The 22,087-nt window shown below is 39.3% G+C and overlaps 1 protein-coding gene across 1 annotated transcript in view; it reads left to right on the top strand.

The window, feature by feature from the left end:
- DOCK10 (dedicator of cytokinesis 10) overlaps positions 1 to 22,087 on the top strand; it is a 144,992-nt gene that overhangs the window by 83,699 nt on the left and 39,206 nt on the right. Inside the window, exons 10-24 of the mRNA XM_058844292.1 lie at positions 405 to 488; positions 1,408 to 1,563; positions 3,074 to 3,295; positions 4,011 to 4,133; positions 4,742 to 4,824; positions 10,222 to 10,344; positions 11,600 to 11,679; positions 12,789 to 12,976; positions 13,629 to 13,694; positions 14,538 to 14,630; positions 16,457 to 16,580; positions 16,729 to 16,850; positions 17,512 to 17,598; positions 18,144 to 18,236; positions 20,255 to 20,373. Of these exons, the coding sequence (XP_058700275.1) occupies positions 405 to 488; positions 1,408 to 1,563; positions 3,074 to 3,295; positions 4,011 to 4,133; positions 4,742 to 4,824; positions 10,222 to 10,344; positions 11,600 to 11,679; positions 12,789 to 12,976; positions 13,629 to 13,694; positions 14,538 to 14,630; positions 16,457 to 16,580; positions 16,729 to 16,850; positions 17,512 to 17,598; positions 18,144 to 18,236; positions 20,255 to 20,373 (1,763 nt within the window). The remainder of the gene's footprint in view (positions 1 to 404; positions 489 to 1,407; positions 1,564 to 3,073; positions 3,296 to 4,010; positions 4,134 to 4,741; positions 4,825 to 10,221; positions 10,345 to 11,599; positions 11,680 to 12,788; positions 12,977 to 13,628; positions 13,695 to 14,537; positions 14,631 to 16,456; positions 16,581 to 16,728; positions 16,851 to 17,511; positions 17,599 to 18,143; positions 18,237 to 20,254; positions 20,374 to 22,087) is intronic.

Genomic DNA, 22,087 nt, shown 5'->3' with positions numbered 1-22,087 from the left:
GTCTGTGTCTGCTCAGCCTGTGAGGCTCCCTGGCATTTGCTGCTCCCCTTTCTGCCCTCCCCTGGCACTGGTGTTTTTCTGTGGGGCTGGTTTGTCAGGGCTTTACCTCCCTCAGCTTGGGAATCCCTGAACTGATTTTGGTGTGGAGATCGGACATCTTCCTCAGTAAGTAGCATATGTGAACATGCAATAGCTTGAATTACTTATTTGATCTATTTTGGGATTCCTTAGAAGTATGTCATGGCCTGAAAATCCCTGCTCACAAGCAGAGAGTGCTTGGGGATAACTGCTGCAGAAGTGGGAAATGTTGTTATGGGTGAAACATCGATCACTCATTTAGAACATAACAACTCTATGGATTTCTGTTCTTGTGCAGAAAACTAATTTATTATCTGTCACCACAGTACATCACAGAAACAGAAGAAACAGTGAAAGCCTCTCGAAATACAGAGCGACTAAACTTGTTCTCTTTGGATCCTGATATAGCAGTAAGCAATATTTTATTTTTTTTTTAATTCTTAGAAGTTTTTAAATACAGGTGACACGAGCTAACTGGATTAGCTGAGCCAGCAGAGTGAGTTGCACTTCAGCAAGCACCTGGCTATACCCAAGGCTTCAGCAGTGAGGAGGGAGGGGAGCTTTCTGTGATCCACAGAGGTTTCTGTCCAGACTCCACACTTTATTTTAAAAATAAATGTACTGTACTCTACTGTACAGACTGCAGAGTGGTTGAGGATGGCAGTGACCTCTGGAGGTCATCCAGTCCAGCTGAGCTAAGCTCTGAATTAGTTTAAAACAAGCATTAAAGCAAAGTTTAACATTTAATGTCAGATTCAAAGAATTATTTCTTACACTGAATGTAATTTAAATGGAAATTTTATTTTAGTTAAAAAGGAGGCTTAAATAAAATTTGGATTAGTGTATATTTAAACTTCAGCCTGATGTCAATCAACTATAAGACCTTTATTCAAAATATTAAGCAAATTGAAATAATTAATGGGAAAAGAGGGAAGTGCCTGGAATCTCATTCTAAAATGTGCTGTTAATGGTCTGATGTGAGGGTTTTTAATCTACATGAGGAAATGAAAAGCTAAAGTTTTAGAAACAGTAAATAAACAAGAAAGAAGTCTGTTCTAAAATTATTTGAAACCTAATTTGAATCCCTAATTCTGCCTCTGACATTATATATATCCTCTCTTTTTTGAGGTCTTGAGGCAGTCTTTTTTGTTTGCTTCCTAATCTATAAATTAGGAGCAACACTCATTTACTGTAGTAATATGAAGATACCAACAGTGACTTTTGAGGTTTTCAGGTGCTTCAGTGGTTGCAAAGACCTTTAAAAAGCTTACTTAGTTTTGGGATATGATGATTTTTCCTATGTGTAACAAATTGCCCTACTTATTTCAGGCATTGAACCCTCAGAAAAAGGAGTTTCCAGGGACAAACTCGGTGATAAAGCCATTTGAAGAAAAGCCTGCAAAGAGGATCCTGATTACCTGCAAATCCCTCAGTTTGAATCTCCAAGCCTGTGTTACTGAAAATGAAAATGATCCCTCAACCAACGTAAGCTTTTCTTATTTCTCTGTGTTTTTAGTTTGGTGGTTTTTTTTGTTGGTTGGGGTTTTTTTTTTGTTTTCATATATGTGTTAGTTTGGAAAGAGAAGTGAAAGGAAAGCTGTATCACACATGCATACTGCACCCTTTGGACTGAATAAAAAAACTGATTAACTTTTCAATAGATATTTTGAAATTGATTTACACTGCAGACTTTTAGCTACAGTTCAGTGGAGGATTAAAAATGTTTCAAACCTTGAGGATTCTTAACAATTGCTACGAGAAGAACAAGTTTAAACTGCCAAGACCTATGTAGGGGGACAATGGAATATAAGTTGCTGGTGAACTGGTGGCTTTTTGTTGTTTTTCAGGGAGAGACAAGGAACCAAGCAGATAAAGTTACAGGAGAGAAGGCAAAATAGAAAGGACAGGATGTTTCATCTAGTGGAAAAATCCAGCTAAAACCAGGACAAAACAGAAAATTTTGCTTATTCTTACTATAAAAAAAGGTCTGGGAAAATTGAGATGTAGATATCAGTCTATAGCTTTTAGTTAGCTCTCCTCTGAAGCAGGAAAGTTATGATACATCAGTGTCCCAGCAGCTCCACTTTCATATATTACATATGAGACATTGATTTTGTTTGTTGATTTGTTTGTTTTTCATTTGAAGATGACCTCAATAGTGAGGTCAAATTCAGCATGATGTAATCAATATCTTTTTTTGGCAGACTGGAGTAACTGTTTAAATAAAGTCATGGTAACTGCACCAAGGGCATGCAATATTCACTGGAGAGGCTGAAAAAGCAAAGGACATTGTACCTGCTATGCTCTGCTCTTTATCTCCACAGTTTTTAGGTTCTGATTTCTGGACAGCTCAGGTGATGTTATTCTGGGGCTGATTCATTCCATCAGAACTATGGATGCTCTTTGGAGGTTACTTTCAGTCACAGGACTGAATTCCCTGGTACTCTGCCATAGGATAAGTGGGCACTGTCAGAGGGGTTTGAATGCTCTTGGTTTCCCAGCAAAATGGAACATGTGTTTCCCACGGAATAATACACCCACTCTTTTGTGTTTGTACCAGTAAACATTTTCCATCCCCTTACTTTTGTCATCTTTGTGTTGCATTTCTGACGATCCCTGGAAAGCCCACACTCACTCTTCCCTCTTTTATAATGACTCTCAATCTACATTTTAAAAATCCTGCAGTGTATTTTCTGGGGCTCTATTCATTTATTCTAATAATTAGCTATCTATTTGGTCTCCATTCTGTGAGTTTCTAAGCTGTCAATTCCTCTTCTGGCACCCTGTTAACAAGCTCTCTTAAAAAGCCCCTAAAATCACATGGTTGGAAACTAATCTGGGGTGTGTGTGAACATGTGTTTTAAATGTGTCTCATAATTTGTAAATAATATTTGTTTGTTTGGGTTTTTTTCTAGTTGCAAAAACCCATTAAAAGATAGACTTTACCCCCATCCCCTCAGTTTTCACTGTATTGTGTTTCTGGTATTTTCTCCAGGTAGAGCCTTTCTTTGTGAGCGTGGCACTGTATGATGTCAGGGATGGCAGGAAGATCTCTGCTGATTTTCATGTGGATTTGAACCACACTCTGGTTAGACAGATGATTTCAGGTTCCTCGAGTCCATTAGAAAATGGTGCGGTTGAAAATATTGACTCAAATGAAATGGAAGAACCACAGGTCAAAGGGTTTCCAGAAGAGTGGCTGAAATATCCCAAACAGGTATTCCACATGTGACTTGCATGGCTTAGTGACTCGTGGGACTTATTTTAGTTTGATAGTATTCTTTTTCCTTGAAGAACTTTTGCATGCTATGTTCTTGTTTTCAAGAAAATTTTCTTTTGTGTCTCAGTTGCATAGAGCCACTTGCTTTCTGAGCTGCCTGTATAGACCACTGACAATCAAATTGATAAAATGTAGTGTCTCTTATCTAGAGAAAGCACCCATATTGCCACTGCTCTTTGGGTCCATTTGTTGACCTCTCCCAACCAGCCAAACAAAATCACAACTCGAAGCAACACCTAGATGCTGCAAGAATCTCAAAGTGTTTCCACATTCTTGCTGTTGCCATAAACTGTGGGCTGAAAAAGCTGAAACCTTTTCTCCTCCTTTCATTCCCCTGAGGAATGACTGACTCAGGTCAGCCCTTAGGTGCTGCCCAAGAGGAGCAGTTGGGTTAGGCCATACTAACACGGTCACACTGCTTTTGACTTGAGCCAGTCTGTTTGCAAGGTGCTGTATGTGAACAAGCTGACTTCAGCACTAGCACAAAGATTTTCTTTTCCATCTGGCTGTGTTGAATAAATAGAGATAATAATCCATAATAATCCTTTCTGGATTTGGTTTGTTGCTGTTTCCATCAACAGGGAGTACTGGCAGTGTTTCCTTTCTCCAGTATTGCTGTGTACTTTTGAACTGTTCTCCCTTTCATCCACAGGCTCTTTTCTCCATAAGTAATCCTCACTCTGAGATTGTACTGGTGGCAAAAATAGAAAAGGTGCTTACAGGAAACATTGCCAGCAGTGCCGAACCTTACATTAAGAATCCTGATTCTTTTAAGGTAATGTAACAGGAGCATCGTTTCCTGCTCGGTAAGCCTCAGCCTGCTGCAAGCTGAAGGCATTGCAAATCGTGCTGACAAATCTCAGCAATCAGTCTGTGGGTGCTGAACAGGATGAGCTCCCAGGAGCCCCATGCTTCAGAAAGCAAATGTACAAATTCCAGTGGCTGGATGAATGAAGCTCCATTTTGTCTTCATCTTGCAAATCCATCCGTGGGGCATTCCTGTGCTGGCTGTGCCTTAGTACAGGGACAACTTTCAGCAACGTTTTAGAAATTATGAGCTGTGGAACTTGGTCCAGGAGCAAAGCTGGGGTAGGCACCTCTCTGAGAGCAAGAACTGCACCTGTATTGGGTAATGACAGAAAACTGGAATAACAACTTTAATGCAGTTCTGAATAAAGGAATGTTGACAAGGTTTAATTTGTCAGAAGCATCATATTCATCTTGTGATGTCTCTGCTGTCTACCCCAGAACCTTTTGTTATGAACAGCATCAGGCCAAATTATTGTAGGGACACTGTAGCCTCCTCAGTTTGGATGTACTTCATGCAGCATTTAAGATGTTAGAATGAAACTGATGAAATAATTCACATTTCCTTTTTTGCAGTGTGCACAGAAGGTGCTAAAGTCCAATAAACAGTTCTGCAGCAAGCTGGGGAAATACCGTATGCCATTTGCTTGGTCAGTGAGGTATGTATTCATTCTTTTCATGAATTTATAAGCATCTTATAGCTTATTCCCTTGGACTTCTGTCTCCTTTTATTCTTTTCCACTTTTTCTGCCTGAAGCTAAGCAAAGCTTTCTCTCTGGTACAGGACCCCAGAATATCCTGCAGGCTTTTTGTTTCATTGCCCTATTTTTCTCACAGCTAAATGTCAGTTACTCTCTCATTAAATGTTACTGTGGTGGAATCTTTTCTTCAGGTATGTAGTGAAGTTGCCAGGGAGCAGCAAAGGTGGCTGACAGAATATTAATTTATCCTGAGCTCCACCATTCATTGAGTGCTAAAAATTACCAAAGATGTTTCAAAGTCACAGTTCTCATAAGGATTTCCTGCAAAGGTAATTGTGGTCTGAAAAAGAGTTACAGTGGCCACCTAGAAAGTAGGTGCATGGGTACCTGTTCTTGAGGCTCTGTTCTTGTTTTGATGCCTGTCAAGTTTGCAAGAAAAATCTGACCAAGGACTTGAAATGCTTTGGGGGTCATATTGAGGAATTTGGGTTTAGGCACTCTTGCATTTTTTCGTGGTTAGCAGATGATGGAGAACTTCTATTTTCTCACTAGGCAGGTCAGCTGGGTTTTATTGCAGTTCAGTGTGGTGGCAGTAATGGATTTTACTTCTTTCACTCCTCCTGTATAATTTTTTGCTGGTCTCACCTCAAGACTGAGGCACCCCTGTGCCTTTTCATCTCCTTTTACCAAATATTGCTTTTTTGTCTGTTCTCCCTTCAAATTTTGATGTAATTCCTTTCTCTGTCCTCTCCCTTTTTTCTTTCTTAGTCTTGTGTGATTTCTTCAATTTACTGCTGCCCTGGGATGAGAGAGCTCCCTGACAGTGACCCTCCTGTGTGTCCCTGTGACAGCTCTCCCTTCTTTCTGCCATGCATAGAGCAGGGAATATAAATTTTCATATTCCCTATAAAAAGGAAAGCTGTCAATTGCCAAGTGAGAACATTCCTCCTCTTCTGTGGCTTCTGTTCTCACAGTAGCAGGCCAGGTGGAGAGCTGCCTGAAGCTCTCAGTAGGGAGAAAGGAAGAGCAAGTGCTGGGTGAAAAAGCTGTGTTGTGGCATTGCCCGTGGTTATGAGAGAGCTCTGTGTGGTGTCTGCTTCTGGTGTGGAGCACCAGGAGGACACAGTTTCCCATGACATGTGCAAGGGAAAAACTTCTGATTTTAGATTATGGAGCTTAGATGGTGAAGAGGAAAACAAGCAGTGAGATATGACCATTTGAAGGGTTCATTTATATTTTATTTACATATTTTTTGTCAATATCCAGTAAGAACAGGAGAGCTGAGAAGGGCAGATAATGTGTTTTGATCTGTCATCACAAGCTCAAGGACACTCATAAATATTGCTACTTCTGTGTAGGCAGAGGACCATTAATCAAAATCATATTGATGGGTTGATAGAGACACTTTTACCATGTAGCAGTCTGTGCAGTGGCAGGAGGTGCAGGTTTGGCACCAGCCTGACCTGGAGCTTCCTATTGACTCTGCGTGCCTGTGCTCTGTGGCAGTACCATCAGTGATGTGTTCTGCAGCTCAGCCCTTGCTGTAGTAGCTATCTTTAGGTGGCCTGATGATTTTAACTAGTTCAAGGTCTGGCCAGGCACTCCTAGGTATAAAGAAGGCTAGAACATTCTTCCACAGCAGGAGAATTTTGCTGAAGCAAATCCTGCCAAAAGTAAAATACAGAAAGGTTTTCTTCTCATTTTGAAAGAACTCTGTTTTCTTTTCATAGGGTTCTCCAAGTGTCAATCTCTTGTTGCTTTTTGATGAGGAGTAGGGCAGGACAGGATTTGGGCTGTGCCCCTCTCTGGCTCTCAGCTGCTGGGCTGTGTGTGCCTCAGCCCAGAACTGTGGCTGCAGCTCTGTGCTTGCTCTGCCTAAGGAAAGTCTTAACAGACATGAGTGAAGTTTTGCTGCTATCCCTGTGAAGCAGAGAGCCCCCTAAATACCTGTCAAGCTAGGGTGCACTGAGTAAATTCAAATTCCACACTCATTTACGTCTGCTTGTGTATTACCATTGCTCAGGTCTGACTTTGGTAAAAGCAAAGTAAAAAATTATTTCTGTTTTCACAGCTTGAAAATAGAAGTTTCCACATGAGGCTATCGCACTACAGGGGGAAAGAAATGGTTTGGCTATGATAAATAGCAAAACCCTGGGTTTGGAAATGTGTTTTCCAGTTAGTTCATTCTGGCATTAACCACACTCCTGTTCTTGTGTGGAAATTTTCCCTCCTTAAAGCAGTTACAGATGGCCACAGTGCGATTTTTACGTATGCATTCAGCAAGCCAAACTCTTGACAGTTGAGTATTGCACATGTGACTGAAACTCTTAATTAGCTCCTGTGGCACCAGTTTGTTAGCATTGCTCAAAAGCATGACTCAGGGTTCTTCCCTGAGTTCCTGCTGGGAAATCTGGTGCCTGCATGCTCTCGCAGGTATAATTATGGTATGTGTCAGAATTACAGTGTGTCAGAGTCTCATATTCCTGCCAGAACTGCCAAAGTTTGCAAATATCTGCCTCAGCTACATATTGTAGATGTGGGGGGAAACTTCATTCCCAGAGATTAGTTTTTACACTCTTACTCCTTCAAACCTTCTCCACCCTCATAAACATGATGTTTTAAAGCCTAATATTTGAATCCTTCAGCAGCTTGTGTTGCTGCTGAGTTGATTCAGCTGCTGTAGGTTGAGGTAGCTGAAGGCAGTGAGGCTGCACTGATTTCCAGTAGCTGCAGATTTTCCACTGAATGTCTAACCCTGGAGGTGAGCAATTTTCCCACAAATCATGAACCACTACTTCAAAAGTAGCCTTTTTCAAAGTTAAATTATGAACAATGTGTAGGTTTTCTGTGCTTGACAAGTTTTTAGGATTGTGGACAATCAACTAACAATGTCAAAAAAGCAGAATCATGTAACCACTTAAGTACTGAGATGATGTTTCGGTTTTATTAGTGTAATCTATTAACTTGCTTTCCCCTAAATTACCACTTTTAGAATCTCTTCAGGAATTTAGTTCAGTAAAATTTTTCTTATTAAATTATGTCAGTAAATAGGTACCCATAACTAAGGTACCTTAGTTATGCATTAATGCATTAGATAAATATTGAACTCCTGGACTGTAGAAGTTTTTAAAGCATTTCCTTGTTTTGATGTGACAGTTGTCATTCTTGAGTGCCTTCAGTATGTTCCCTATGACAAGGAGCACTCTTGTTGCACCTGCAAGGGTACAGCAAAACATGGGATTGCAGTTACTGAACTGCAGCTGTAACACATTCAGTACTTGCTGCTCTGGCAATTCTTCAGCTTTACTGAACCTGGGGAATTGAGACACCAGTACAATTTGACCAGTGCATAAAATGTACCTTTTTAAGAAAGGGTATCTTGTTTTCAACTGACATCTAAACTACTCATGTGATTGTAAGAACTTTACAGAAATGGAGTACTGTGTAAAAGCTGGAAAGATAAAAATGCTTCCCTGTTTTGTAGTGGTTTCATGCCTTTAATTTTGTACTGGGTGTATTATTTAGGCAGGGATATGCTGCTGGACCAGTCCTAGAGGCAAAGCATGTGATAGCCAGGGAGCACTGATGCTCTGGAGCAGTGGTTGTAGGCAGAGTGACTTTGTAAAGCCCTTTTGACTCCAAACCAGAGTAGAGGAGTGAGCAGTCACAGAATCTTTTGGGTCTGAAGATACCCTGAGGACGGTGGCACTGTGTCCCTGAGCCTCCTGGAAGGCTGTGCTCAATACACTGACCCAAAGTGAGCTACAGCTTCATTTCCTTTTTCACTTGCATCCACAGCCCTCCTTGGTGAGTGCCCCTACACCCTGCTGCACCGAGCAGGGCTTTGCTCGGTGTCAGAGCCTGCTCTGGAATCAGTTAATCGTTTCCAGCAGAGCCTGGGTTTGCTCAGCATCACATTGCACAGCCCAGTGGCACAGTGGAAATCACTCACCCAATGTTTTGGTTCTCCCTGTTAGTCTGGAGGAGGAAGCAGTGCCGAGTCTAAGAAATACCATAATGTCACCAATACTGTAATAATTATTAAATCTTTTTTCTTTCCTTTTTCTTTTTTCTGACAGCAGTTTAATAGGATTTATAGAGTAAGTGGTGGCTGCCAGAAATGAGGTCTGGTTTCTCCCTAGTAAGCTTTTAGACATGGTATGTTGGTGTGGACCTTATTCCCTCCAACAGCTGGAGGTAAAAATCTGATAGAAGAGAGTTGATCATTCTCGACAGTTGCAAAGAAATGAGATAGGGATACTTCTCCCAGTTAATTAAGTTAAGATACGGTGCATTTATAATTATTCTTGGGATCTTCTTCCAAAGGTTTGCTCCGTTATTTTGCAGCTGGCAACAATTTGTCCTGGCATCAATTCTTCTTCTCACTGGCAGTGGAACAGAGAAGTAAATTAAGGAAGCAAGATTGGCCAAATGATTCACAGAACAGCACTTAGTGTCAAGAACATTTTACTTTTGTTAAGCAATGTTTTTTCATACTACAGTTGAATCCAAGGTTCATTAATTTGAATAGCTCTTGCATTATCCGGTCCAGCCAGCGTGAGTGACCCTGGAGGATACAAAGGGCACTGGAATGTCTTAATTAAATCCTGCAAGTGTCAATAAGCAGGAATGGAAATGTCTGGAAATGTTTGCCTATGCACACAACAGCTGATATTTATTGTTCTCAGTTATAGATGGTTATCCTTCTTTTCCAGTTCATTCAGCACTTTGTCACTGGTTCATCAAAAATTTAGTTGGTGTTCCACAAATTTATTTTGTGAAGGAATGCTAAGCCACAGCTGAGTTGGTGTTGTGCCTCGGGAGGGCACAGGACAGATTTAATTCACTGAGGTCTCTGACCTGGTTCTGTAAAGGCATGTGTTTCTTTATGTGGTAAGAGGTGATGGTTGAGATTTGACAGCTAGCTGTGATTTCCGTTATTTAAAGTTATCATGATTTTCCTTGGTTAATAACTTCTTGGATGAAATTACCTATGGATGAAACTACCTACTGATGCACAGAATTCTTCAAATTGATTCCTTGAAATAAGGAATCAGTCTCTTTGTTGAAGTGAGGAGTCATGTGCACGATGGTGAGAGGCTCTCGCTCAAACCAGCTCTGAGGTCTTTGCAGGACTGGGATGCACATGGAATAAACTGAAATTGCCTAAGCTTGGCAGGGCTCTCTTGGGTGAAAATCTGCAGAGAGGCCATGAATTTGTGTAAGAATTTGTATAACAACCTTGTTAGAAGATTACATGATAATTTCAAATGTTCAAGTATATATATACATACATACATACATACATATATATGGATGAGTGTTTAAAAATATGATATTTTTTTCTCTTTATAGGCCAGTGTTTAAAGATAATCAGGGAAATGTTGACAGAGACTCCCGATTCTCACCCTTATTCAGGCAAGAAAGTAATAAGATTTCCATGGAAGATTTGATTAAACTAATAGCAGAATACAGAAGGTAAGGAAAACTTTCTAATTTGCTTTGAAGCTTTATAAAGCTGTGCAGAGTAATCATAGCTGGGTTTTTTTCTTCATTAAACACAGTGTGCCAAAGTGGCCATGTTAAATTACATTACATTAGTGTTTTTTACATTAGGTTATTACCTGCCAAAGAGTGCTTGAGGTTGGACTTTCCAGGAAAATTGAAACATCATTTGGCACGTTAAAATAAATGTTATTATAACCTAAAAATAGTGATTGCTTAAATAAGCTTTTATCAGGGGGAGATGCAGGTAAAGTACCCAACATTATCTCAGGGGGAAAAAAAAACAAAAAAGAAAAAAAGAGACAGACATATAAAATCATTCTTTGTGGATTTCCCAACTCCTTGCTTTTGTTTGTTCGAGTCTCCATGGCAAACTCAAGAATGGACATTGAAAGTAAAAACCTTCTCCAAGTGTTTTCCAGCCTGTAAATTTCTGAATAGAGGTTTGGCTGCATAGTTTCCATACAGGTATAAATCAGGTTAATCCTAGAGCAGGGTCTGTGTTTATACTGGGAAAGTGACATGAGAATTTAACTATGTCTCCTTGTCTTTTCTACTCTAAATGGGCCTAAAAATGAATTAATCAAAATAGCTTCTGTTCCATTTATATAAAAAGAGATCATAGAAGGATTGAGTGTTATCTATGGGGCTTGGATTAGGCCCTTAACTTCTTGTACCCCCTTACTGTTACTGGTCACCCTATTGACTATTCATTAGTGTCACCACTGTTGTGTTTGTGTCCCTAAAACATTTTCTAGACAAAAGAGATTTAGCATCGTGATTTTGGCACTGCTCAAATTGCTCAGGCACAAGGAATATGTCTTGGGCCTTTTTCAGCATAGCACTTGGAAGCCACAATGCTGTGAACTCCTCTCATCCCAGGGCTCGTTGAATTCCTTTTAGGGAATATTTCATTCAGATTTTAGAAAGTAAAAATAGATAAGTTAATTCTCATACATTTTGCTTCATCACTTCCTTTTCTACAAAATAATGCTGCTTGCAAAGAGAAGGCAGGAGTGAGACTAAGAAAGAAAAACCCAGAATCCAAATCATATTTTATTTATGGTGTTATATTTCATTAGAGTTTAATAGTCAATAGATATATGTTAAATGTGTTTAATGTATCTTAAATATCTTAAATAAGAGTCTGTTTTTAATTTTTGATTAATTCCTGTGATGCTCTCTGTTTTTCTAATTTTCTAAAATGTTTCCATTTATCTCATTACAGAGCAGAGAAGATAAGCAAAATACAGACTATACCTGGCTGTTTGGACATTGCAGTTGATTGTGTTCCTTTGGAACATCCAAGTATGATTCCACTTTAAAATTAATTATTCTAACTAAATAGGACATTGTCGTGGTCTTTCCATCCATGATTGTGCCTTGAGACAGTTCTGACAGAAGTGTCCATTGTGTAGGAAAATGTGTGCAGGGGAGTGGTTTTGATTTGCTGTCATTTAATTACACCACTCTTTGTTTCATCCTGTACCTGGCCAGCTCCAGCCCAGTTTTCAGTGTCTGTGAAGGAGAAGGAAAGCACACTGCTGCAGCTGGCCTAGAGCTGCTCCTCCCCAGCCTGCCTGGGCTGCAGAGCACCTGCATTATTCTGAAACTGGCAATTTCCTCTTCTGCTAGGTTAGAAGGAAGTAAAATTTGGCATGGTGCATGTGAGGGATCACAAGTTTCTTTCAGTTTCCTCACAACACATTGGTAGACTTTTCCTGGGGATTATTCTGTGATTTGAGGAAGGAATTTGTAGGCAGGGTCTGTCCAATGGCTTTTCCCTGAAATAATTCTGGTTGCTCTGGACATCCCTAAGTTGGTGGCCCCTCTCAGCTTGAGTTCCCCATGAAGTTAAATGCCTCACTGCTTTAATGGTATAGGAAGGGAGAGTATTCTCTATCCAGTTTTAATCTCTCCCAGTCGCAGTGACAGAGGGCTTATTTTCATCCTCTGTTTCTTGATCTGATTTCAGTTATCCCAGTTGCATCATATATTTGATCTAGTACTGCACTGCTCACTTCTTCATTTTATTTATTATGTTATTAGATAATAGAAAAACTTAAATGAGCTGTTGAGCTGTAAAATTGATTAGAAGCAGCATCACTCAGTATATTCTGTAGAAATTGTCCATATACCAACGGGGCTCTTTTGCCATCAAATGTCACCAAATACTGTGGGTGTCAAAAGAGGTTACCAGTGCTGTGCAGTTTAATTCAAGAGAGAGAAGTCATTTAAGGATGATACATTGCCACTTTTCTGAGGTTATATGTAAATTTGAGGCATCTCAGCATTAGTCATTTTTCCGAAGTTAAGGTAGGGTTTTGTATGTTCCACCTCAATATTACTTATTTTTAGTAGTAAGACAATAAAAGCAAGCACAATATGTGATGGATCTCTTTTCTTTTCTTTTGAAGACTGTGTAACTTCATCCTTTATTCCAATCAAGCCATTCCATAATGTAAAGGAGCATCAACCTACAGTGGAAGTTGAGGAGTTTGTGCAGGAATCAACAAAATATTCTCGACCTTACAGGGTGTACAAGAACCAAATATACATCTATCCAAAGCACCTCAAGTATGACAGCCAAAAACACTTCAACAAGGTACAGAATGTGACTGACTGAGGCCAGCATGGGGTAGTAGTGGCCTGCATGAGCTTTTTTAGGAATCAAGAACTTATATAAATGAGAGGAAAATGGTGATGTCACTTGAGTTGGCTCTTCATTTTTTTTCAGCTGTTGCAATCATAAAACTGGTACAATTTTAATGAATCTCTGGGTTAATTTTAAGTTGTAACAGTGATTCAAAGAGACATAATGCGGTAATTATCTTAAAATTATTAAATAATATATTTCATTATATATAAAAATCTTCACAGTTTTCTTAAGGGCTTTATATTATTGACATAGCATGTGCAGATAAAATTAATCTAGATAATGTTTGTAATTCTTAAATGAAACCTGGTACCACTTGTGTTTCCATGGTGGTTGAAAACTAATTAAGGACAAGATACAGGTAAGTCCTGGTCACTTAATATTCTACTTCTACACAGGCACTTTGAGGCCTGGCTCGCATTTTGCATATTTCTTGGAAATTTTATTTCTAATGGGACTTACAGCCATTTATAAATATTGGTATGCCATCTGTGTGTTTCTCTTGGATTCTGAAAAGGCCTTATTCCAGCTCTGTGGTTTACCTGAGTTTTTATGGGTACCCATTTCTGATCTCAGCTTTAATATGCTCCTGTCTCTCCAGGCTCGGAATATAACAGTGTGCATTGAGTTCAAAAGCTCTGATGAAGAAGGAGCAAAGCCACTCAAGGTGAGCTGCAAGAGGAGCATATTCAGAGGGTGCTGTTTCTGAGGACACTACGTGTAAAATCCAGGAATAAGGACGATACTGAACCAGAACAATTCAAGAGTGGATGTTGTTATACATCCCTCTAATATTGCTCTGTGGTTCTGTTAGATCCCAGCAGGTCATAGTGATTCCATTTTGGAGTTCTGACTGGTGGAGGAAAAGGAGATAATATTAGAGAATGGAACCACATTTTACAGCGCTGCTTGCTTTTTCTAGAATTTATCACTTATTCTACATTTCTCATTGTGCTCAGGAGACTTGATTGAAAAGGGTGAGGCACAAAGTTAGAAGGACCTGAGACTTAATTCTTAACTTTGCCATTATCCAAGAGCTGTTGCATAGTCTGACTGGGGTCTAGTTTTCCCAGCAATAAATAAAACTGCCATTACTCAGTAATCAAGAGCGTCCAGACAGGACCCTGCCAGAAAAGAGATTAACAGCTTTTGTAACATTGGAAAGTCAGTAGAAGCATTGTATTGTGTATTGAACTGCATAAAAGTGAAATAGATTTTGTAAAGCTTTTTGCAGAAAACTCTCAAATTGATAACAGCAGGGAAAAAGTCTAAGGAGTCTGCATTGCTTAATTGAGCATAGGGTAATTTTCACAGAATCAATGGACTTTTACTGGAAGTGTGTATAAAAAAATCCAGGTTTGAACACTTAAAACATTTCTTTTAATATTTGATAAAGTAATGATCAATTTTTCATGATAATTGTTTTAAATGTACATACATATTAGATATACCAATACTAGTATCTTTAGCAGAATTTCCCAATGTAATGAAAACATGTTACTTTTATCAGTGTATTTATGGGAAGCCAGGTGGACCATTATTTACAACCTCAGCCTACACTGCTGTGCTACATCATTCCCAGAATCCTGATTTCTATGATGAGGTCAGTCTGCTTTTTTTTTCATTAAATGTCTGCCAATCCCACGTTTGCCAATGAGACAGAAAAATATCTGTACAGAATGCTTCTGTTGCCATTGCTTGTGTATCTGGAAGGGCTGTGCTGTGTAGACTGACATGCAGTCTCACGTTTTATTTTCTCTTCTTAAATCAACTCAGTGCATCGTTCCTTTTGTAAGATGTTCTGAGTACAGTTAAGATGCTGTAGAATTAATTAGGAACAGCGGAGCTCTCTAAAATGCATGTCTGGATCACATAAAGGGTCCAGCTGCATCTCTGAATTTAATGGAAACAGTAAACATCATGATGAAGTGTGGAGCCAAGTGTCAGAACAAATCCCCCTCTGATATATAAGATTTGCATCGGGGCATTTTTGTTGATCCAGTGGTCTGAACAGAATGTACAGTGATGTGTGGTGGCTGCAGCAAGTCCTTTAGCTGCTGCTTTTGGGGATGCAGCTATAGAGTATTTCATGTGGTGGCCTTTGCCAAATGTTACTCACATGTGCATCTCTATGTTTCACCAACACCAAGTGTTGATTCCCCAGGCTTCCTGCAGGTGAACTTAATTTCACCCTATCAGTGACTGGTGTGTTTGATGGCTTGTGAATGTCAAGTGCCTGTTCTGGATTTTCCACTTCTGCTTTACATGTAGTGATGAGACTGGCAAACAGCATAGAGTTTATAGCCAGCATTTTCCAAACTGTTCTCATAGTCGGTAAAATTTCCTTTTTCAGCAAAAATTTAGTTTGATAAAATTGCTGAGGCAAGATCAGCAGATAATGTACAACTACATGTGAAGCATCAGTTTTAAGATTCCTGTTTAGGAACTGAGGTGGAACTTAAAGCATTACATTTTCAGATATTTTGAACTCCTTGCTAATCCTTTACAAGATGTGTTTTGGGGTTTAACACATCTGAAAGTGATGCTAGCGAGCCACTTGGTTTGGGGAGATTGCTTTCAGCCTGACTGAGGAGCTGAATTCAGATGTGAATAGCCAATTTGGCTGGAAGAGGTGTGCACCTGTCCTAAATGTCCCTAGTAAAGCAGATGCAGAATTTAAAAGAATGTAGGATGTTAAAAAGAAAGTTGTCTGCCCATTTTACATCTGTGTTTATGGTATCAGGTTCTTACCCATAAGCTGATTTAACACTGGAAGCATTTATCAATGATTTCTAACCCTTACTTTAGCATAGAATTAGCTTGGATAAATTTCATCACAGCTCACAAGAGCAAAAGATCATTTTTATTTGTTCTCATGGTAACATGCTCTGATTAGTTTGTATTTTTATTCCAGTAGACTAATAATACCTGAAAACCAGTATGTAGGATTTCATGGATGGCATGAAATTATAAATATAAGTTTATTTTCATTTCAGCATTTATTACTTGGTCTTTGTCATGAAATGATGATGAAGCAGTAGCAGAGATGTCATTCTAGTTTTAGTTTGGTCATCCTGAAAATATGAGCATGGGGCTGGTTATTTTTGGCTGCTAAAGTGCAGGTGATCACTTATAAGCAGAGTCCACCACTTTTTAGTTCTGTCCTTTTTCATCGTATGTTCTTTCATCATTAATGAAAATATTCCTCCACGAGACAAAGTGGAAAAGAGCTGTTTTAGGTAAAAGTGATAGATGATCATCATAAACAATCCTTAAAAGAGCATTTCTTACCATGGGGCAAACATTACCCAAGAAAAACAGGTTACACTTAGACCCGTGTGTAGAGAGGTGTCACTCATTTAGCCCATCTCTGATGCCTGGTTTGATTGATTTTTAAACTAAAGTGAGGTGTAACATTTTACATTTCAGGTGAAAATTGAACTTCCCACTCAACTCCATAAGAAACACCACATTCTGTTTTCATTTTATCATGTCACCTGTGACATAAATGCAAAAGCTAATGCCAAAAAGAAAGAGGCTCTGGAAACACCAGGTACCTGTAGTAGAATTACTTTCAATTATAAATTTACATTATGTACATTCAAATAAGGATTGCAAAGTTTTTGGCTGGATGTTATTGTCTTCCTTTAAACTTTAGAAGCTTGTTTTTCCAAAGAGTCCCATTTATTTGTTGTGCACAGTGGGGTTTGCCTGGCTCCCTTTGTTGAAAGACGCCCAGTTGGCTTCCCAGGAGCACCACGTGCCAGTGGCCAGCAGCCTGCCCCCCAACTACCTGAGCCTTCAGGAGCCAGCCAGCACAAAGGTATTCATTCATTCATTCACACCTCCATGCTACTCAAATGGCACAGAACATTCATTTGCAGGTGTTTTTCATGAGATCAGATTTCTATTTGCATTTGCTGGGGAGTAAATGGTAACTAGTAACTAATATTCACATGCTTATCACTGACTCTAGGAACTAATATATGCAGCACTGAACTGAGTGTCCTACGTTGCAGATTCACAGGTGTATATGGAAAAAGTGTATTTTATGTATTCTACAGTGTTGTAACTCTTCAAAATGTGAATCAGAGTGGTCAAAAAGAACTCTTTTCACAAACTCAGGCCGTATGACATTTGTTCTCCAGCCGATGTGATCCACAGTCATGATTCATTCTCCAGTTTTGTGATGTGATATCATATTTTCCTGCTGATCCAGTCCAGCTTGGATTATTTCTGCCTCCTTGTGTTTGTTTTGCTATTGTCATGAGGACAGGGTGGGGCAGGATCTGGTCCCTTGAAGGGTAGCATTGGTGTTATGCTGAAGAGTGGGTTTGTGCTGCAGTCAGTGATGGTGTTTGAAAGCACAGCAGCCAGTGCAGTTCATGCACTCAAGTGCAAAGCTCTGCACTGAAAATTTGATGCAAGCTTGAATAAGTAGGAAATAGGTGGAACATTTTTTATTTGTTTGTTTGTTTTAACAGCAGATTGGCAGTGATATAAAATGGGTAGACAGTGGGAAACCACTTTTCAAAGTCTCTACTTTCGTTGTATCAACAGTAAATACTCAGGTAAGCCAACATTCTTCTCAGCTCTGTGACCTGCTTGTACACAAAAAGTGTCAGAGAATGTCTTAAGGGTTTTAAAATTGTGCATGAATTTGTTTCTATAACACTTAAAGATTATTTCAGTGCAGAAGAGCAAGATGCCAGTGATGGAATATATACTTTAGGGATACACAATTCAAGGAAAGATAAAAATAGTTTAAAATAATACCAATAGAAAAAATTTAGAATATTAGTTTAAACAGCAAGAAAATAATTTATAAGCAGAAGGAAGAAAAAAAAAATCTGGCCTTTGAAACCCCTCAGGTTATGAGGAAAAAAATTAATCACTCAGAACAGTGAGAAAAGATTTGTCAAAGCAACTGGAATTTAGCAAGCTGTGCTGGCCAATGGGTTGGACTCAATAAATTTATTTTCTTTCTGTGACTCCAGTAGGAGATGGTGGGGACCAAGTGTGTTCATGGGTATCACAGGTGATTGCTGTAACCAATTTCTGGCACTAAATTCTAATAATCTGTAATATACATTAATGGGAATATTTCCTATTTTAGGATCCATACCTGAATAACTTCTTCCATCAGTGCCAGGAAAGGGAAAAGGATCTGTCTCAGACTCCTACCTCAAACTTTATCAGTTCTTGTAAGGTAAAGTAACCTGCAACACAATCTGAACTATACAACTGTATTTAGGGTTTCTCTCAGCTCATCCCCCCACCATGGCACAGGTTTACCAGGAGGCAGAGGGTCTGTGACAGCTCCAGTCAGATGGACTCGATGTGACAGATGCACTGCTGGTCACCAGCTGCCTCCCATCCCTTCTCATCCAGAGCAGGGATGCATCTGCCCCAGCAGCTCTGCTAATCCAGCCCGTGCCCAGGCTCAGATCCCATTAGGGGATAAGGGAATATTGCTCCAGTAATGTCTGGAGCAGGGAGCTGTAGCCTGTAGAGCTGCAGTATTCCTGCTAATCCTCTCTTGCCTTAAATAACTTCTGTTCTTACCTCCTCTGAAAACCTGGATGCTGTTCAAAGGGCTGCTCAGGGTATTTGGTGCATAAATCAAGGGTGCTTGTTGCCTGTCAAGTTCTGAAACCAGAAAGAACATCTACAAAGATGAGGCAAGAGCTTCATTAAATGTGTCTGTATTCAATAGAGGTCAAAAACTGTGAGAAGGGAGGAGTATGACAAGCAAATTAGAAGAGCAGCAGGTAAATGTAAAGCCCTAATTCTTTATCTGTTCGTGAGTGCTGAAATCCAGAGTTCTTGCTGTGCACTAGGCTTGTGGAGCACTACCAGACAGATAAGCAAGAAAACTGAAGGCAGATGTGACTCTGTTCCATCTCTGAACTGACTGAAACATCATACATATGACATTTATTATATTTCCTTTTACCACTCTGTAAAATCCAGCAGGTGTTTGGGGGTTTAAATGTCACCACCATGTAGATGCTTTCCCCCTTTCCTTCACTGGTGATGTTTTCCTGTATGAATGTACCTTAATCAGATACAAGCTGCTTGGGGAGAGGTTTTTTTCTTTAGTAAGCAAAGAATAAGTTCCAATAAATCATGGTACTTCTCTGGACAAATCCATAAGGATGGCCACTATTTTTGTTTGTAGATGCAGGTCTACCTGCAGACCTGAAAAGAGTGGCTTTGTTTTCAAATACTGTCTTGATTTAAAGAAATTAACGTGTGTGTTCACAAATCAAAGCATCAGTGTTATTTAGAGCTAATACTTCTACAGAATTAAGTCCTTAATTCATTTTTGGAAAGCCACTGAGCATAATGGGCAAAGTTTAGGAATCCATAAAAGCCTTACAACTTTCTGGACAGTAAGCTGCTTGTCTAAACCACCAGAATTGCATAGTCCGCTTGTGGTCTAGTTTTCACAGCAATTCCACCATTCTTTATCTGCTCTTTGTAGTTTACCTTTTAAAATATTCCAGTGAATTTATTAGAAAACAGAGACAGTGTTGTATGCAACAAGGAGTCAACTATACAATATAACCAGAGACTAAGTAATCTTTCCCAGGGTATTTTGCTTTTATTTATAAAATGCTAGTACCTTTGTTAGAAGTTCTGGAATGATTTGGAAATACCTGAAATAAAAAGCCTAGGAGAAATGCAAAGGAGTTTGTTTGTTTTTTATTAAAAGCTCAGTACCTTTCTTGATTAGAGAAAATAATAAAATATCAGGTTAGCATGTTAATACAAATTTTTTACCGCTGTGCTTTTAACAAAAGTATTTTAGCCACAACAAGTTGAGTTTATCAGATCTCTGCATAAAAAAAAGAAGAGTTTTCCTAAAAATACTAGCAAATGCATATTTTGAAAATAGTTGACTTCTTTTATTGCCCTTAGATAGTATCCTTAGTGAAATATAAAAATTGGTTTGGGTTTCTCTTCTTTGGTTTTTTTTTTTTGCCTTTAAGTCAGTATAGCACAAAATACTGGAATTCTGAAATTTGGACAATACCTACAGTCATGTTGATGGTCATATTTAAAACAAGCTTCATGGGGAACCAGTTCTCTGTTAAGTTGATCTGTTTTCCTCCTGCTGTTACACCAGCGGCTGCACTGCATTTTACCTGCTGAAGTTGCATGGCACCTGTCAGCTTCCATTGCTTGTATTGAAGGTCTCTCACTTTCTTACCTCCCTTACAGAATTTGTTGAGGATTGAGAAGATCCATGTGATTATGAATTTTCTTCCTGTAGTCCTGAACCAACTCTTCTGGGTTTTGGTGCAGAACAGTGACGATGAAGTTACAACAGCTGTGACCAGGTACCTGGATAACTCCTGTGTGATGTACAGAACTCATTCAGGAGCACAAATGCAGGTGTTAGTCCAGTTATAGCTGCTCCATAACATTTAGACTTCAGCAGGGGAGAATGCTGCTTCCCCTTAGCACTGGGCTCTGCAAATAACACATGGAAGGGTGTTGGCATCATGGGGCTGGAAATCACTGACCATGGTGGACATGTCTGTCTGCCCTGAGACAATCCTAGGGAAAGCAAATTGCAGCTAAACTTTTCCTTACAAAGCTGGGTTTCAACTTTGGTTTATGTTTTTGTGTTTCTGTTTTTTATGTTTTGGTTCTGAGGATGTGGAGTTCAGCACAGGAAGAGCTCATCATCTTGCTGCATCCAGTGCAAACAACCAGGTCACACCGTGCAGGGGCATATTTTAATTAGAATATATCAGCAATAACTGAAAAGCAATAGAAGCATTTTTCAGAGAGCAGGCAAACAACTGCAATGATTTGCTGAGTCTCTCACCCCTTGCATAATGAAATTGTCTTTATTGATGCTTTTAATCAGGGCAGCAGGAAAAAAAATACTGGTGAGATTATTATTATTGGTCTCTGCAGGAGGGCAGAAAGTTGTGCTGCATTTACTTGTGGCCATAGTGATGTTTTTGTTGTACTTCTTCCAGCAGCTAAACATGGGGACTACAATACTACTAGTAGGAAAAAATTACAACTGTCCTCTGCAAGCCTGGTAGACTGATCTGCTGTCAGTATTTTTTCTTTCCTTACAGAGATTGTGCTTCAGAATTTGTTCCTGAAGAACAATTATTTAGGGAAACTTAAAGGAACAAGGAAGCAGAGTTCCCCATCTTGGCCTTGGAGAGCTAGAGTTTGAATATGCTTTATCAAAGGATCGTGGCATTTTTCAGGGCAAAGTCCAGTTTTACCACAGCTAGGTACTGGGATTAAAAGATCCTTACCTCATCAGGGTGTGTGATTTCATCACTGCACACCATTTTAAAGAGGAAGAGGCCAGCAGACCTTTGCTGGGGACACCTTGGTGGCCAGGAAATCAACTGATGTTAGGTCTAGAGAAAATGATGAATTGTGTCCCAGGGTAGAATTTCAGCATGAGTTAACTGACTGGAAAAATGCTGTAGAAGAAGCAGCTGTTTAAAATACAGTTTTAATGATTAGGTCGAATAACGGAAGGATGTTGGCTTTTTTCTTCCATTCTTCAAATTTTGACTGTACACACACCTGGCCCAAACAAAACAAAAAAAAGGGAATACAAGAAGGATTCTCAGTGTTTTTCTTGCAATGAGGCATCTTGTCTTTTGTGCTGGCAGAGCTGATGCCAGTGGGAATATGCATGTCTGCTGTGTATGTCATTCATTGACGTGTCCTATATATACACACTGTGAATAGCTTGAAGCAGCTTGTGTTGAACTTACTAAAAGCAACAACAACAGAATGAGAGCATGGATTGGCTTATGTGTTGTGAAGAAAACATTATTCCTTTTATATCCATGGTTATTTACTTGTCCAGGGGCCCAGTCATGCCATCATTTCTCTGTCACATTTTTGCCAGAACTCATTTCAGTTTCAAATCATAACAAAGGTTAAAAGATCAGAACTGGCACTACTAATTCTGTCACAGCTTTTGTGTTTTGCTGCGAGTTTTACTTCTCCTACTGACAGCAAGAAATGAGATCAATTTAAAATACTTAAAGGACTTAGAAAGCTTTT

Source organism: Poecile atricapillus, chromosome 8, assembly GCF_030490865.1.
Source record: "Poecile atricapillus isolate bPoeAtr1 chromosome 8, bPoeAtr1.hap1, whole genome shotgun sequence".
NCBI classification, from domain to species: domain Eukaryota; kingdom Metazoa; phylum Chordata; class Aves; order Passeriformes; family Paridae; genus Poecile; species Poecile atricapillus.
Note: the sequence above shows the minus strand (reverse complement) of the source record. Positions and strands in the feature narration are given on the sequence as shown.